General features: G+C 33.4%; 1 protein-coding gene and 1 long non-coding RNA gene across 2 annotated transcripts in view; one reads left to right on the top strand and one right to left on the bottom strand.

Moving 5' to 3' along the window:
• Window positions 1–1,664: 1,664 nt before the first annotated feature.
• LOC142333719 (ectonucleoside triphosphate diphosphohydrolase 5-like) overlaps window positions 1,665–19,289 on the bottom strand; it is a 65,806-nt gene continuing 48,181 nt past the window's right edge. The window contains exons 10-12 of the mRNA XM_075381162.1: window positions 17,290–17,346; window positions 9,336–9,442; window positions 1,665–3,029 (exon numbers count right to left, since the gene is read on the bottom strand). Of these exons, the coding sequence (XP_075237277.1) occupies window positions 2,946–3,029; window positions 9,336–9,442; window positions 17,290–17,346 (248 nt within the window). The 3' untranslated portion in view covers window positions 1,665–2,945. The remainder of the gene's footprint in view (window positions 3,030–9,335; window positions 9,443–17,289; window positions 17,347–19,289) is intronic.
• The window catches only part of LOC142333720 (uncharacterized), a 93,071-nt gene continuing 77,748 nt past the window's right edge, over window positions 3,967–19,289 (top strand). Inside the window, exon 1 of the long non-coding RNA XR_012758666.1 lies at window positions 3,967–4,146. This is a non-coding gene — a long non-coding RNA (uncharacterized LOC142333720). The remainder of the gene's footprint in view (window positions 4,147–19,289) is intronic.

The raw sequence follows: 19,289 nt of genomic DNA, 5'->3' as shown, positions 1-19,289 counted from the left end.
GAACTAGCAGTTAATGATGTTAAAGAACAATTTAGAATCGGAGTAACAGTACAAGGTGAAAAGATAAAGATGCCACGATTTGCTGATGATATAGTAATTCTAGCCGAGAGTAAAAAGGATTTAGAAGAAACAATGAACGGCATAGATGAAGTCCTACGCAAGAACTATCGCATGAAAATAAACAAGAAGAAAACAAAAGTAATGAAATGTAGTAGAAATAACAAAGATGGACCACTGAATGTGAAAATAGGAGGAGAAAAGATTATGGAGGTAGAAGAATTTTGTTATTCGGGAGGTAGAATTACTAAAGATGGACGAAGCAGGAGCGATATAAAATGCCGAATAGCACAAGCTAAACCAGCCTTCAGTAACAAATATAATTTGTTTACATCAAAAATTATATTAAATGTCAGGAAAAGATTTTTGAAAGTGTATGTTTGGAGTGTCGCTTTATATGGAAGTGAAACTTGGACGATAGGAGTATCTGAGAAGAAAAGATTAGATTCTTCTACTATGATTTTATACTGGGTGTTGGCAATTAGTAAATTATACTTCGTGCAAAACTCTCTAAGTCAGTCCCCTCTTTTATTCCTTTTGCCCAGCCCATATTCATCCTTCCTTGCATTTTCCAATGCTTGCATTCCATTCTCCAACTATTATTAAATTTTCATCTCCTTTTATGTGTTTAATTGCTTCATCAATCTCTTCATATACACACTCTACCTCATCATCATCATGGGCGCTTGTAGGCATATAGACTTTAACAATCGTTGTCAGTTTAGGTTATGTTTTTATCGTATTACAATGATTCTATCGCTATGCAATTTGAAATACTTTACTCTCTTCCCTATCTTCTTGTTCATTACAAAACCTACTCCTGCCTGCCCATTATTTGAAGCTTAGTTAATTACTCTAAAATTATCCGACCAAAAGTAATTTTCCTTTCCCACCGAACCTCACTAATTCCTACTACATCTACATTTATCCTATCTATTTCCCTAATTAAAATTTCCAAACCTACCAAACTTTTTTAAACTTCTAACATTCCACGCTCCGACTCGTAGAATGTTATTTTTTAATTTTCTGGTGACCCCTTCCCTAGTAGTCCCCAACCAGAGATCCGAACGGGGGAGTAGTTTACCTCTGGAATATTTTACCAAGGAAGGTGCCTCCATCATTGCTATATGAAAATGCAGAGAGCTACATTTTCTTAGAAAAAAAGCAGCTTTAGTTTTCATTGCGTTCAGTTGCGCAGTACTCAGAGGACTGACTGATGTTGATATGGCCGTTTAAGTCGTCCTGACTCACGCCCTTTAGGGCCCCCTATAGGGCTGCTGCCCTAAAGAGGGCAGCAGCTTAGTCTGCTCTCTAGTCGGGCTCTCAACAGATACCTCTCCGATATGGTTGCACCTTCGGCCCAGCTACTCTGTATCACTGAGCACTCAAGCCCCCTCACCAACAGCAAGGTATCATGATTCATAGAGCGTGATTAATTATTTGTTGATTTAAAAAAAATGTTTTCTTGACCTCAAAAGGACAAGGAATTAAAAATAAAAATTTAAAGATGTAGTATTTACAAGAGTTGTAACAGCAAGTTTAGATATACATATAAAAATTAAAATACTAAGAGATAGAATTATGTTTAATTGCAATAAAACAACAAATCTATTGAACCAAAAAACTTCATTCATAACACATTCAAAATCTAATTATCATAAAATAATTTTAATTATATGAAAATATTAAAGCTAATGTAACATAGAACTTTAATTATACAATAATCCTTAGTTGCAACTTTTATCGCATTACAATAATTTTCTTAATACAATTTTTTTGTAAGTAATCATCACGGTTATAATTGTAAAAATTTGATGGTATTTTAAAAAAATTATTTGGGTTTGTCATGTTGAATATTAATGTTTTTTTTTTTTTATATACACTCATAAACACAAGAGTGAATGCATAATAATATTTATGTAGATAATTTTAAAAAATATATATATCTTATCAGGTTTATAATTTTTTATGAAATAAAAAAATTTATGCTACATATATAAATACATACATCTATGTAGCATAAATTTTGTTGTACTATATGTTTGTACTATATTTATGTATAATGTTTCTGCTTTTGTTTGTTTGATTGTTGACCTTTTGAATTGCATTGAAAGTTTTCTATTAATATGGATAATTTCCTAACTTATTTGGCTTTTATATATATATATATATATATATGTGTGTGTGTGTGTGTGTGTTAAACAAAAATTGTACACTGATTTATAACATGAAAGCCAAAGTCGATAGGTGGGTGGAATATATTGAAGAGTTATATGGAGAAACTAAATTAGAAAATGGTTTTATAGAGGAAGAAGATGAAGTTGAAGAGGATAAAAGGGGAGAAACAATACTGAAATCTGAATTTAAGAGAGCATTAAAACATTTGAATGACAGAAAGGCTCCTGGAATAGATGGAATATCTGTAGAATTACTGCAGAGTACAGGTGAGGAGGCGATTGATAGATTATACAAACTGGTGTGTAATATTTATGAAAAAGGGGAAGTTCCGTCAGACTTCAAAAAAAGTGTTATAGTCATGATACCAAAGAAAGCAGGGGCAGATAAATGTGAAGAATATAGAACAATTAGCTTAACTAGCCACGCATCAAAAATCTTAACTAGAATTCTGTACAGAATTGAGAGGAGAGTGGAAGAAGTGTTAGGAGAAGACCAATTTGGCGATCTCACAACACTTCACCCATGCACCATCCTTTTTTTGGGAAAAATGGCATTTATAGTACAATGGAAGAGATTGTTATGGATGGAAAATCAAATGTGATTGTATTGTTTTTATTATTTTTATTATTACAAGCAGTATAATATATTACAATGAAAAAAAAATTATAATAAATAATAAATAGAATTACTCATTTTAATTAATAAATTAATTAATTTCCTAAACCGTTTTGTAAAACGTCAATGGAGGCACCTAATGTCCAACTAACTTCATGTTCATTAATTTTTTTCAGCAACTGTAAACATAAACAAAAAAATATAGAGTACACATATTATATACGCATATTCTATATTTGTTAATACATGAGCAGGTATACAAGTAAATATAACATCATATTACCTTAAATTCTAAATCTGTAAATATTTTATTATAATTGTCTTTTAACAGATTCATTTCTAACAAATGAATTTGGAAAGTTGGAAAAGGATTCTTTATTAAGCTTGTTACAGTAAGTTTATTATACTTAAATTATTAACTTTGTTACGTTAATTAAATGAATTTAATTACTACTCAATAAAGAAAAAATACTGTTTGCTTTATTAAAGTTATATATGAGTTTGTTTTATATGTACGCGTACCTTTTCATTAGCAATCACGTATATATACCGTTTTTCTAGGAGGTACCAACCAGAGAGCAATTCGGTAAATATACGTTTTTAAATTTACCGCAAACCAGTATTAATACTGCTTTGTTTATTTTAAGTTAGATTGATGCTGCCATCTGTTAGGAACAACTAGAACTGTTTATAGCAGATTTATTTAATAATCTCTTTGCAGGAGATGTGATTTAGTGAGCAGTATACATGTGACTTTACTGCAGTATGTTGAGAATTTATATTTTGTTGGTTATGTGTGTGTTTTATATCGTGTTAATCTGTGTTTATGTTAATAGAAATGAAATCTTTTTTATTTGTGTTAGATGAAGAAAGATAGATAACGGTTGTTTCTAAACTTTGTTTACATATTAGTTGTATTTTCCATACAGTTCGTGCGTACATTTGTAGGCTATTTAAATGTTTTTTTTTCTCCGATTTGTTTATTGATTAATATAACTAATTTATTTATTTACATTTTTGTTTTGAAAATAAATTTAGCATACTTGTAGTTTTTATAAACATTTTATTAGTAAACTTTTGACAATAAGTTCAAGATTTAGTATAAATAAAAAAAAACTTGCTCCCATACATGCAAGAAAACTCAAAAAATACGCCAATAAAAAGGTTACAAAGATTGGAATATAAAACTCTTCCACAAAGACTGAAAAATTGTACTCTTCCAACAGTCGTCTTCTAATGTTTATTTGTTTGTCACGTATGCGTACCTATATCATTCGTCCGATTGCTATGAAACTGGTGAGTTATTGTGCGCACGCTAGCGAAAGTTTATGAATTAGTTTGGACCCGCTAGGTGGCGCTGGGGGTTGAGATATTTTGAAAAAAATATATTTTGGTCCGATTTGGCTCATATTCAAAACACATATTAGTTACGTGAAAATAAATATTTGTTGCAAAAAATGGACCCGTTAGAAGGCGGTAGGGTTGAGATATTTAGAAAAATTTAATCACATAATAACTGTCTGAGGAAGTCGATATTGACATAGACAACGATCGATATAAACAATACAATCGATGTAGACGATATATCTCGATATTAAATTTAGTAAAAGAAGTTTTAGGTTATTTATTTACTCATTTTTTTTTTTATTAGTTTAATGAATACAAAGGGGTGCAGAGCCTCCTGGTTAGGTGGGAAGGGCAAGTAAAGCGAGCCTTGACTGGTTAAACATCCCTGATCGCGATGGGAAACGCAAGTAACCATATAACGCGGGCGAAGCCGCGACTGGTCTTGCAAAAACTATACTCGCTAGGTGGCGTCGGTGTCGAGATATTTACGAAACTAATATACAAACAGACTTTTTTATATATATAAAAGGTTCGTATATGTGTGTGCTATAGACTAAAAAACTACTGGACCGATTTACGCGTGGTTTTTGCAAAATTGTCCGCGTTCTCCGGAGAAAATTTTAAAGCTGTTGAAATCCTCGATCTAACCAGAATAAAGAAAGTTAGGGGTATTTCGAACCGACTACTGTCTTTACAAAGTAGTTTGAATTAAATCCGATAGGTAGTGCTATTTTGACTTTTTGTAAAGTGAAAGGTTAACATTTGTGAAGTTCTGTAATTTTCAGTTTTTAATGTTTTATTAAACTTTCAAGTGTTCATTTAATCTATATATATATATATACTCAAATCTAGCAATAGTAAAGCATTGCCGGATCACTCAAAGTTTCGGGTCATGTACTGACCAAACTGTTGCTTGGAGAAATTATAATATACTGATATATTTTCTAAATTGTTAAATTGGCTGAAATTTTTATTTATAAATTATTATTTTCACAAGGATGAATTTAATGAACAAAGCAGAATCAAAGGGTATAGAACTCTGGCTAGATGGGAAGGGTGAACGAAGAGAGCCGTGACCAGCTAAATATCCCCTGACCGCGACGAGAAAACCAAGTAACCATATACAGCGGACGAAGCCGCAACGGGAATGTTGAATAATTTTTTTCTTTACCTTTCAGTCTATATTGGATTATTTCAGTTCATGTATAAGATGGAAGGTTGTTCAATTTTCTTATCTTCCTTTTTTACTTCCTTGTACGAAGTAAAGGAAGTATTGTTTGTGATCACGAAAAATTTCGGTTTTCAGATTTCAACAGAAATATTCATTTTGACCATCCCTGAAACCATTTTGACTAGTTTCCGCGTGAAGTCTGTACGTACATACGTATGTACGTATATCGCATAACTCAAAAATGATTACCCATAGGATGTTGAAATTTTGGATTTACGACTGTTGTGCACCTCCCCTTTTGATTGCAATCGATTAAACCAAAAGTGTCCAAAAAAGTCCATAATATTTGGATTTTGGACATTTTCTTAATTGCAATAATAAGCCCTCATTGAGAGATTTTAAACGATATATCATAAGGGGTATTTATTTTCATTGCTTTCAGATTTATAGCCAAATAAAAAATTTTAATTAATGAAATATTTGGATCTTAGGGAAATCAGTTCAAACCAGACTTCATCTCCTTTTTTTTTGAACATTTTTTTAAAAATTTAAATATATTTATTTATTAATAATAATTAACTTCTGATTGTAAAAAATGTTTTACAATAAACAATTATTGAATAAGAAAAAGTAAAAAACTTTAAAAAAATTAATTAAATATGTAATTTAATAGGCGTACAAGGAAGTCTTATGGTGTCCACGTAAGTGTTATGGTTTTTATTTTTTTAAGCGATGGGAAACAATTCGTTGAATTCATTATTTATCGTACAACTTCAATAAAAAAAAAATTATTTACAGTTTCATCAGGATTTAATGAAAATATAAAAACAATATTTTTGAGTAAACAATTTTTATTTATAAACTAGCAGACCCAGCAATGCTTCGCTATTGCTATATATATATATATATATATATATATAGAGAGAGAGAGAGAGAGAGAGAGAGAGAGAGTTTAAATGAACACACTTTGAAAATTTGATAAAAAAATTAAAAACTGAACTTCACAAATTTTACCTTTCACTTATTCTCCTTACCCTTTTCCCTTTCCAACTTCTCCCTTTCACCCTCCTCCCTCGCCCCTCTCCCAGCTTCCTTTTTACCATTTCCCTTTTTCCCTTTCCACCTTAACTCCGTTTTCCATTTTCCCCTTTTTCCCTTTTGTCCGTGCGTAAATCGGCTCATTAGTTTTTTGGTCTTTAGCGGACACACATACGAACATGCATTTTATATATATATATATATATATATACACCCGAGGTGCGACAATAAAGTAAAGAGACTGATTTTTCTTTGCAAGATGTGGCAACCCTGCAGCTTGCGTAGGCACACCATCTTTTACCTTGGTCTATAAGCTACTTCTAGTCCAAGCGGCACATTGATGCAACTGCTCAGTCGTGAGTTGTGCTGTAATAAGTGAATACGTGTTTGTGTCTCCCGTCACAGAAATGAAACCGCAAAATATTTCGCAACGGTATGCCATTTGTTTTTGCGTTAAATGGGGTGAAAACGCGACGACAACTTACGGTAAGCTTCAGAAGGCTTTTGGAGAGGAAGTTATGTCGAGAGCTCAAGTTTTTCGGTGGCGTAAAATTTTTAGTGAAGGCAGAACGAATGTTGAAGATGAAGACCGCAGTGGACGACCATCAACCTCACGGACAGATGTCAACTTGACCAGGGTGCGTGAAATCGTACGATCTGATCGAAGATTATCTGTGAAAATGATTGCAAAATAACTCGACATCGATCGAGAAACTGTTCGTCTAATATTAACTGAAGATCTTGGTATGAAAAAGATTTGAGCAAAAATGGTCCCCAAAAATCTCACACAACAACAGTGAGAAACATGGAAAATGTGGCAGCCGATCTGTTAGAGCAAACAAAAATCAATCCAGATTTGTTGAGCCGTGTTATCACTGGTGATGAAGGTTGGTTTTTTCAATACAATCCAGAGACAAAACGCCAAAGTTCGCAATGGTGCTCAAAGGGATCACCCAGACCAAAAAAGCTCGCATGTCAAAGTCAGAAGTGAAATGCATGCTCGTGTGCTTCTTCGATTCCAAGGGAATTGTTCATAAAGAGTGGGTGCCTCCTGGACAAACAGTTAACCGATATTTCTACAAAGAAATTTTAGAAAGACTTCGTAAACGAGTTCTTCGTGTTCGTGCCGACATTGCTGATAATTGGATTCTGCATCACGATAATGCGCTATCCCACACTGCTCTGTCAGTACAGCAATTTTTAACCTCAAAACAAATTTCAGTACTACCACAGCCACCTTATTCACCAGATATCGCTCCGTGCGACATTTTTTCTATTTCCTAGAGTCAAAATGACGGTCAAGGGACACCATTTCATCCAAGCCACCATTCAAACAACAGAAGATGTCCAAAAAGTTGTGACGAGGGTCTTGGAGGATATTACAGAAGATGAGTTCCAGAAATGTTACCATCAATGGTAGAAGCGCTGGAATAAGTGTGTGCAATCAGAGGGGAACTACTTCGAAGGAGACAACACTAAACATGACTAAAACGGTAAGCAGCATTTTTTTTCACATCAGTCTCATTACTTTATTGTCGGACCTCGTATATATAGAATAAAAAAGTCTGTTTGTATACTTGTTTGTTTGTTTCGTAAATATCTCGACACCGGCCTCATCTAGCGTGTATAGTTTTTGCAAAAATATTTCTTTTCACGTAACTAATATTCATATTCTGAATATGAACCAAATCGTTCCATAAATATAATTTTTCTAAATATCTCAATCCCAGTGCCATCTAGCGGGTTCTTTTTTGCAGAGATAGGTCTTTCCATATAAGTAACATGTATTCTGAATATGAGGCAAATCGGACCATAAATATAATTTTTCGAAATATCTCGACGCCAGCGCCACTTAGCGGGTCCAAACTAATTCAGAAATCTTCCCTGGTATGCGTCCAACCATTCCCCAAAGTTTCATCGCTATCGGTATTACAATCCCAAATCTAGCATCCCTATCGCGGCTTCGCCCGTGCTCTATTGTTCCTTGCGTTTCCCGTCACGATCAGAGGGTGTCGGCTCGCTTCGCTCTCCCTTCCCGATTCCCTTCCCGTTTCCCTTTCCTTCTCCCGTTTCTCTTTCCCTTATTACCCTTTCTCTTCCCCCATTTCCCTTTCCCCCTTCCTCTTTCCTCTTTTCTTCTCCCCTGTTTTTCCATTTTATCCTTCTTCCCTTTTACCTTTTTCGATTTTTCCCTTTCTCCCTTCTTCCCCGCGCGTAAATCGGTCCAGTAGTTTTTTAGTCTATAGCGGACACACATATCGAAAACATTGCAATGGAATCGTAAAATATTTAGTTTAGCGTATGTTGCTTTTACGTCCAACAGATAGCGCTGTTAACACGAAATTTATTTTTTTATCGATTTGAACCCCTTAAAATAAAAATTTCGCAAAATCCTTTCTTAGTGCACGCCTACTTAAAGATACGAAGGTACTCTGAAAATTTCAAGTCTCTACCTATAATAGTTTTGGTTATACGTTGATTATTAGCCAGTGAATCAGTCAGGACATTCTCTTTTATGTAAGAGATGAACAGACGTATAAAACTGAACATACTTTTTGAAAAAATTTCTAAATGCATATCATGTAATTAAAAAAATAATAAATAAATTTTCTTCAGTATTATAGCTAATGCCAGAGGGAAAATAAATGCAATCAATTACTGAATGTGTTATAAAGTTGAGGGAAAAAAATTTGAAATAGGTTATTAAATATTTTATTTAAAAATTTATTTTATTGCAGTCACGAAAAGTTTACATTTATAAATAAGCATACAAATATTCTAATCAGTTTGAAATATTAAAATAATTTGTTCATAAGTATTAAAATATTTTTGAACAGTTATTAACAAAAAGTTATCTCCAATTAAACGATAACAAATAACAATAATTAAGCTTATCACTGTACATAATAAAAAAATTAAAAAAACTTACAGTAATTTTTTTGTCGGGCCTCAAACCGTATCCATCAACCAAAAGAAAATATATGATAGTTAGATCCATGCACAAAAATGGATAATGTTCGTTCAGATGTTTACAAGCTAAAACAAAATTATTATGTGTAAATACTTTTTGCTTGTATAAATTAAATTTACTTACCAACAATTTAAAAAGTGTAAATCGGTATTTTACACTAGTGCTTTCGGTGCTGTTATTCCATCTTCAGGTATTTTCTAAAAGATGTTAATTTAAATTCAGATCAATAATCGTTTTTAAATTAAACTGTTATGTTCATAATAGTTGGACGTCAAGAATTAAATTAATTCGTAATTCGTACGTTAATAAGACAGTAATGTTATGTTTGTAAAATGTTTGGGTCTATTATATTACTTTTTATTTATTTTTAGGTTTTTAGGAGCGTAGACTACTTTGGTCATTAGCCCCGCCCCACTTAAAAAAAAAGGGTTCATAATTTCATATTCTAATCAACTTTCGAATCCAATATTTACCGTCTAGGCTTTCCTTTCGGCCATCCTTTCTTGCACCGTTTTTCCATCCTTCGAACGGACTCTGCTTCTGATGAAAGTGTGTCTGAGGCCTCGGACATGGCATCTTCTTCTCTTTCTGATACCAATGACGTTCGCCGGCTTACATCAGGTGATGAAAGCTTCGTTGGTGCAGTTAGCATCGTTGCTATTGAATCTAAACTCGCAAGCGATGCATTTTCGGCGGCTGATGAACTGGATTCAATCTCTAAGGCTGTGATAGGGCCGGCTGATATAGTCGCTCTCACCGTAGCTGCTCTCTGAACTTTTGGAGGCTCTATAGGTACTGTTTTAATATCATCTGTGTCTGGTGCTTTCTCAATAATGACTTGCATCTCCATTCCGGTAGACTCAGATTTATCCTGTACTTTTGGCACAATTTCCTTAGCCTTCTGATTAAAAGAAGGAGTGATATTTTTTCCTTTTCCGGATAGATCAAGATTTTTCTTCATTACGTCAATTGATGGCGTTATAATCGCAGGTTTTGTCGGTTTTTTAAGCTTCGCTGGTACGTGATTTATGTCAACGACGTCAGTCCGGGAATGAGCCTTCTCATGTTTACTTTGTTCTGTCCGATGAGTCGACTCAATCTTTGAATCAATGATTCTTTCTATCATTGTCGCAAGACTCGGTGCCATCGTATTAAGCAACTACTCCACATTAATTTTAGATGTGGAAGGAGCAGCAGTTCCTTCTGCATATGTAGTCGATGGTCGAGGTGTTCGTGAGTTGACAATTTTCTTCGCTTCAAGGTAACTAATTTTTTGAAGCGTTTAAACTTTCTGAATGGCCGTTTCCAATTTATATATAGGGCAGTACCTTGAACGACAGTTGTGGTGCCCTTTACAATTAATACAGATTGGAGGGTCTTTACATGGATCACCCTCATGTGTTTTCATTCCACATATACATATTTCCTGCGCTTCACATCTGGCTGTAGTGTGTCCGAAACGTTGACACTTGAAACATCGCATAGGCTGCGGAATGAATGCACGTATATCAAGCCGATGTATGCCAGCACGTACCTTTTCAGGAAGGCTAGGCCTATTAAATGTCAATACATGCGAGGCCGACGGAAGAACCTCACCATTTCTTCTCATTGTTAGTCTGGGATACTGAATCACTCCTTGACTCGACATTTCCTGTACTATTTCTTCTTCTGTACAATTTAAAAGATCGCGGCAAACAACTCCTCTGGATGTGTTAAGGGTGCTATGCGGTTGCACAGATACCGCAAATTCATCGATCATCTTCAATGCCTGGACTTTCTGGCTTTGACTCTCGTTGATAGCTTCGACATGTAATCCATTAAAAGTATTCTGGATTTCTTTAACAGGACCACCAGCGCAATTAGTAATCTCTCTAACGATTAAGAATGGACTAGCCTTTTGAAAGTTTCCATTCTCCTTCGTAATAATTAAAAATCTTGGCTTGGGTACATTATAGCCAAATAAACTTTTCCGTAAGTCTTTACTGATTCTATCAGCATCTTTTCTTATCTTATCTGACTCCTTGCTTTTTTCCTCTTTGCTTGTGGCGAATCGGAGGTTTCTAAACGAGGGGGTTTACGTGCACCCTCTGCCACGTTTGTTTGTTCAAGTATATCCATGTAAGTTTATCCCTTCTGTAGGAAGGCTAGCCGCCGGGGTACACCCCCACTCCAGGGCTACTAAACTTAGAGGTCCGATCCGGTACTCCGGTGGAACCGGCATATGTCCTGGCAGAGAGCGGATGCGCAATCTCTGCACTGACTCCAGGCTTCTACTCACCGAAGCTTTCAGAGCTCCCATGCACATGGGAACCATTGCTACATGCTTGCCATCGCAGGGGGCATGTGGGCAACGGAAGGGTCTCCATTACACCTGCAATACCCTGGCCGCCACATCGCCAGCTCTAAATATGGTATGTGTCCACTTCCTAATCGTTTAATTGTTCATATCCTGCAGGTGGCCGAAAAATCCAATCCATCTGGTGACCTGAAGATGGAAACAGGTCAAAAAAAGTAATATATCCGAGGAATTTACTCGGAGCCCCGTTAGCCAGCTATATGTATAGTACGTAAGTACAGCTGTTACCGCCCTGGACGTGGAACGTAGATGTTCTGTTCCGGACGTGGGGATTATCTACCTCAGGGCATTATTATTATTATTAATTTTTACCTTTTACTTCCTTGTACGAAGTAAAGCAAGTATTGTGATCGCGAATAATTTCGGTTTTCAGATTTCAACGGAAATGGATTCAGGGATGGCCAATCCCTGAATCCATTTTCACTAGTTTCGGCGTGAGATCTGTACGAACGTATGTATCTCGCATAACTCAAAAACGATTAGCCTAAGATGTTGAAATTCTGGATTTAGGACTGTTATAATATCTAGTTGTGGACCTCCCTTTTTGATTGCAACCGACTGAACCAAAAGTATCCAAAAAAAAAGCCCAGAATCCGAACAAATTTGGATTTTGAACTTTTTCTGAAGTAATAAGCCCTCATTGAGAACTTTTCAATGATATATCATAATTGGTACTTATTTTCATTGATTAAGTTAATTAATAAAATATTTGGATCTTAGAAGGGGAAGGCACATCGGTTCGAATCAGATTTCAATTCCTTTTTTTTTTTGTAATTTTAATACATTAATTTATAAATAATTAACCTCTTATTGTAAAAAAAAATGTGTATATGTAATTCAATAGTCTTGCAAGGAAGTCATGTGGTATCCATTCAGATTTTGTTTCTACTTTTGTTTCAGCTACTATTTGTAGATTTATTTCATTAAAGAATAGTTTCATAGATAAATGAATCAATCAGCAGAATTATTAAACAAAAGCTAGATATTAAAAAAATAAAAACACGAGTCAGAAAAAAAGACATTGCATTCAAACATTGTTCTTTTTTTTTGAGGATTTTGTGGTCAACTCTAAATTGTTGGCAATTACTAAATTATACTTTGTGCAAAACTCTATAAGTCGGTCCCCTCTTTCATTCCTTTTGCCCAGCCCGTATTCACCCACTATATTTCCTTCCTTGCCTTTTCCAATGCTTGCATTCCAATCTCCAACTATTATTAAATTTTCATCTCCTTTTACGTGTTTAATTGCTTCATCAATCTCTTCGTATACACACTCTACCTCATCATCATCATGGGCGCTTGTAGGCATATAGACGTTAACAATCGTTGTCGGTTTAGGTTTTGATTTTATCCTTATTACAATGATTCTATCGCTATGCGTTTTGAAATACTCCACTCTCCTCCCTATCTTCTTATTCATCACGAAACCTACTCCTGCCTGCCCATTATTTGACGCTGAGTTAATTACTCTAAAATCACCTGACCAAAAGTCGCCTTCCTCTTCCCACCGAACCTCACTAATTCCTTTTATATCCACATTTATCCTATCCATTTCCCTTTTTAAATTTTCCAGCCTACCAACCTTTTTTAAGCTTCTAACATTCCACGCTCCGACTCGTAGAATGTTATTTTTTAATTTTCTGGTGACCCCTTCCTTAGTAGTCCCCACCCGGAGATCCGAACGGGGGACTATTTTACCTCCGGAATATTTTACCAAGGAAGACGCCTACATTATTGCTATGTGAAAATGCAGAGAGCTACATTTTCTTGGAAAAAAAGCAGCTGTAGTTTTCCATTGCTTTCAGCTGCGCAGTACTCAGAGGACTGAGTGATGTTGATATGGCCGTTAAAGTCATTCTGACTCACGCCCCTAACAACTACTGAAAGAGCTGCTGCCCTCTTTCAGGAATCATTCCTTAGTCTGGCTCTCAACAGATACCTCTCCGATATGGTTGCACCTTCGGTCCAGCTACTCTGTATCCCTGAGCACTCAAGCCCCCTCACCAACGGCAAGGTCTCATGATTCATAGAGGAGGATTTTGTACATATATAGTATAATTCTTTTTCAATTTTTTTTAAATTTATTTAAACATATATATGTATATATATATATATATATATATATATATATATATATATATATATATATATATATATATATATACATATATATATATAGCCTTTGATAATCCTGCATAATGTAAGGATTCCAATCATACATCTAAATCAGTTCAGCGGCTGAGTTGCTACGGTGGAACAAACATGCATAAATCCTAAATACATTACACCCCTTTTTGGGTAGTCATGTAATAAATCAAGAAGTATGTTACCTTGAATTTTAAAACTTTAACTTTTCCATGAAATAAAAGTTTTGCATTTTGTAGCGAATCTACGTTCATTTTTAATGTTATTTAAAAGGTACACCTCTAGTAAGACAATTGTAACTACATTTCTGTAGTGATAATTATTTAACTTTCCACTTTATCTCTTAAGAAAGAATTATAAACTGGTAAAAAGATTTCTTGTTAAGTTAAATTTAAAAAATGTTATTCAAAAATTGTTATTTATTTTAAAAAAATTTGTTCGAAGAAACAATAATTCGATTTAAGTTATAAACTTAAATCATATTCTTAACTCATATTAAGCAAACAGGAATCTTTTTCATATTTATTCCAGAAGATCTTCAGTTAATGCCCTGTAGAATATTAGTTTTTAGTTTAGAATTATTCACTAAACGGACTTTATAATTCAGCAATTTAAAGAGCTTTAGAAACATTTTCAAGTCTAAAACCGATCAATTTAAAATTACAAAGTTTGGTCAATTAGAGGTTCATTATCAGAGGTGTGGTAGATAAATGAGTGATTCAAAAAGGACTACTTTAAAAAGATATAAAAATCCATTGAAATAACTAACAGATTTGGTGGAGATCACATTTCATAGAAAAATACACCAAATTTCTCACCCAACTTTCACTTTGGTTTGATCTGGCTTCCACTTGTAATGTGAGTTATATCGCACCTGAAGTCATTTCATATTAAACTGTAGACAAAAAGTCAGGCTTTACCTTTGCAGCTGTGGCGTTAATTTCAAATCTTAGTTCAACAAGATTAGCAGGCAAAAGCGGTACATAAACCCGATCTTTAATGAAATTCCAAAAGGAAAAATTTAACAGAGTCAAATGTGGGAGTGAGATGGCTGTGCAATTGGACATTCATGACCAATCCACCAACCTGGGAGTTGAGAATCAAGAAAATCTTGAACCTCTAGGCTGTAGTGAGGTGGTGCTTCATCTTGCAGTTAGTAATGGTCCCCATCTTGATCATCATCATCATCATCTAACTGAGGAATTAGAAAATTTTGAAGTATGCCCAAACAAACTCTCACTTACGGTTCCCTCCTGGAAGAAGAACAGTCTTTGTATGATTAGAGCATGAAAAATATTGTCCTTAGATCTATCATGTATATGTAGCAAAGTTTATGAAGGTTTTTGCTACCCATTAATGTTCACCTTGCCATTAATGTGAAATTTGATTCATCACTAAAAATGTGTCGTTTACGATTCTATCCATCATTTCCACTCGAAACTGCAGCTGAGCAGTTTTGTTGTCATCTGTAACATGTTGAACCATAAGTAGTTTGTACTGCTTCAAGTGCAATTGTTTATGTAATACAAGCGAGTCATTTTTAGAATACCAGTTTCATGTGACGCACATCAAGTTGAGCTCTTCAAACTATGTGGAAAGTTTTCTCTGAGTTGTTCCGCAGCAGCTTCGGGAAAAAGTGGTTTTCCTGGTGATTTAGAATGTTTAACAGAATGACCTTTCTCAACAAAGGTTTAGTGCCAAGAATAAACTGTATGCCTACTAGGAGGCTCCCTACCATACTCTCTAAGAAAATTTTGTTGAACTTCAGCTGCTGACTGCAAATCATAAAACCAAAACACATAGCGAGCATGATCCACACCACTAAATGTATCCATTTTTAACAACACAGGTGACGGTGCTGGTGGTCAAATTTGGTACTAATGAACTATGTGAATCAAAAGCTTGATGTGCTTTGCTATGTAATGAGACCTTGATCAAGTTATCTAAACATATAAATTATCTCAATAAATTTTTATATCATTTTAAATTTGTGAAGTCATTTTTGAATCATCTGTTACTATAAAATACTGACACTCAAAAAGATTGCAATGAAGTAAAACTGTCTCTAATTAAACCATAAAAAAAACATTGTAATTTGTAAATATTGTCATTTTTGATGACACATCTTTATAAGTTTTGTTTTTCAAAAATTTTGTAAATTTTTATGTCAGTGTTTACTTTTTGTGAATTTATGCATACCATTTTATTCAGAATCAAATTTTAAACAAGTTTTGTCTATTACCCATTTAACAAAGTTATTTTACACCAAAAAAAAGATATTGAAAATGAATTCACAAAACATTTAATGTAGTTTTTACATGGTATTCATGGAACAAAGAGTTAATAATATATTCATTGAGGTTAGTTCTGATCATCATTCATATTTTGAGTATTTTTCTGGATGTAACTGGTGCATTCGATAATGCGTAATGGTAAATTGGTAATTTTGAAACTTTTTAATGTAAGTTGGCAAAATGGAGGAAGTTAGAACAGATAAGAGTTATATGGTGAAGGAAATCTTAAAATATAGTGGCTTCACTCTGGAAAAGTTTCTTACTTTTTTATTACTTATGGGTTCAATAATTAGCATCCTGGACTTCTGTTACTTTCTTTGTGATTTTCCTGAGATGACAATGCTCTTAAGCACTCTCACTTACATTAAATTGTTGGAAAACATCTTAAAAAAGAAAGAAAAGAAAAAACTAACTTGTTTACTAACCTTATAACTAAGTTATAGTAAAAACGTTTAAGAATGAATGTGGTCTACTAAGCCTTAGTGAAGCACGTGTTCATGACTAAAAATTGTAAGGCCTCATATATTAAAATTTAATGAAGTTAAGATTAAAATAACTCAGTTAAAATAACTCAGAGCAAATTTGGTCCTTCGTTTCATACTGTTTGATAGATTTTATGCTAAATATGAACATTAAACCTCTTTTCAAGTGTTTTCCATGCGGATACTGAATTCATTTTGGGAAAATAGGTAATGGGAATTAGCTTTCTTTACTTAATAATTACTGTACAGTGGTTTTTTTTCAAACTGGCATCTTGGTGCATCTGTCTAACCTGATAAGCCAAACTTTTCAGTGACAACAGGCTGACAAGACTAAGTTTAGTTCATGTGTATGCTAATACTAATTTCAATTGGAGAGTCTTTCTGCCTTCAAGCAACACATTCAAAGTGTGTATCTTATTTATTACAACCAAATGGCAAAGCATATTTTAAAAAAAACATAGCTACTGGTACTCAACATTCAATATAGATGGTTTGGAAAATGGCTGGATCTGCTTCTTATAGTAAGCATCTCTCTCTTGGGGTTCATAGATTTAAAGTTACATACATATATACATAAATATTATGAAGTAAACATTTTATTTTAAAAATGATAATTAAATATCATAGTTACCTACCTTCTGAAGCAGCAGTCTGATAAGCACCTACAGTTGTTTCAGCCATCTTAACTGATTCTGAAAATCAATAGTAATTAAATTATCAAATTTAAGTATCAAATAAACATTCAGATAACTTGGACTAAAATCAAACTATGAGACTAAAATCAAAATTGGACTAAAATCAAATTCAAATTCGTACAATGCTTATTCTTCAGAAAGTAAAACTAGACATCCTAATTTGTAAATTGCAAGATAATCTGAGTACAGCTTCCTGAAAATATTTATACACAGTTTTTAGAATTTATTATTACCAACACCATATTATTTTAACCGTTAAATTAATGACTTAATTTTTATTTAAATTGCAGTTTATAAACTAAGAAATAATTTTTGATAATTCATTACTATTTTTTCAATTTGCTTTTATACGTTTACTTTTTTTTATTTTTGTTACTACTGAAATCAAGTTTGAATTTTATCACAATATTGATACAATTTTTTGTTTATCAACTTTATAAAACTTCTTTTTAATTACTTAAGTAAATTTTAGTTGAAGGTGAAAGTTGATAAAAATGTTAGGAATCTAAGCTCACTTTTTTTACTTCAGAGATTTTAAAGAAGTCTAATTTAGAATATAGCTTGCTAAGATTTAGGTTACGTTTTATAAATTTCACCATCAGTGTAAAAGTCTTGTAGTCAAATTAAAAATTGTTATATTTTTTGGTACGGTACAGTATGGGTACTAAAATTCAAACTTTTATTGTTTTTTCATCTAGATATCTTAAAATAAATAGATACAAATCGCAGTCTACTAATATTATGAAATTTTATACTTTAAAACTTAAGTTTGTAATGTATTTTAGAATAATATTTTCTTATTTCTGTTATGAAATAATTTAGCCAACAGGCAGTTATCTCTTATATTATTGTTTTTTGACAGGAGAATCATTGTAGGTTTTTCTTATTATTCTTGATATAAATAAAAGTTACATTATTTTTAACCCTAGAATCATAACAAGTGATTTGCCAGACTAAAATGCAGATTTTTCCAAGTATAAAAGGGCATTGTTGAATTCAGTCTCTTGTGTGCCTTCCTATCCTCGCAAACCCTTAGTGCTGTCTTAGTCAACAACCCAGTAACTACTGTCAAATTTTCTGTTCTTAATCTTTGTAGTCTTAGTGACCAAACAAAATGAATAGTATTAATTTCTTTCCATATAACTGTAACAACCAATAAATGAAAGCAATAGTAGAGTATATCAAACTATAATTTACATTCTTACTTTGATCCTGCTAACCACTGCTCTGCTTGATTCATTTAAAATAACTTCTGTCAAAACATTAAAACTTGAAATCCCTGCTGAAATGGAATATCATAATAAAAAATTTTATTCAGAAAGAATTACAGTTGTTAGGCCACAAAACTGGAATATCACAGATTTAGGTTGTCTTTCAGATATATGGGTAGTGAGTTCATTGAGTGAAAATATTTTTATCTAATTGCAGAGAGAGTAATATCTTATGTATAATAAAACGGCTTCTATCTGAATCCCTTTGGCAGCCCAAACCCCTACTCAACCTGAAACAGTATTCATATACTATTCCTTGTTACTGTTAGTCCAATAGTACTTATTCTTTAAATGTACAGATTTTTTTATTTTCCTGTTTAGCCTCTGGAACCACCGTTCAAAAGATAATATGTATGAATGTAAATGAAGTGTAGTCTTGTACAGTCTCAGGTCAACCATTCCTGAGATGCATGGTTAATTGAAATCCAACCACCAAAGAACATTGGTATACTCAATCTAGTATTCAAATCCATATAAACATATCTGTCTTTACTAGGATTTAGAACTCTCGACTTTGAAATCAGCTGATTTGCGATGATGAGTTCACCGCTAAACCATAACGTTGAGTTTCTTTGGATGTACAGACTAAAGAAACAACTGTTTGTGTAACTTCTAAGAACCAAAAGTATTAAAATACCAGAATGTTAGCCATCCAATTTACATTATGCC

Source organism: Lycorma delicatula, chromosome 13 (genome assembly GCF_047948215.1).
Source record: "Lycorma delicatula isolate Av1 chromosome 13, ASM4794821v1, whole genome shotgun sequence".
In the NCBI taxonomy this organism is placed as follows: Eukaryota; Metazoa; Arthropoda; class Insecta; order Hemiptera; family Fulgoridae; genus Lycorma; species Lycorma delicatula.
The sequence above is the reverse complement of the archived record's forward strand: the minus strand, read 5'-3'. Positions and strand labels throughout refer to the sequence as shown.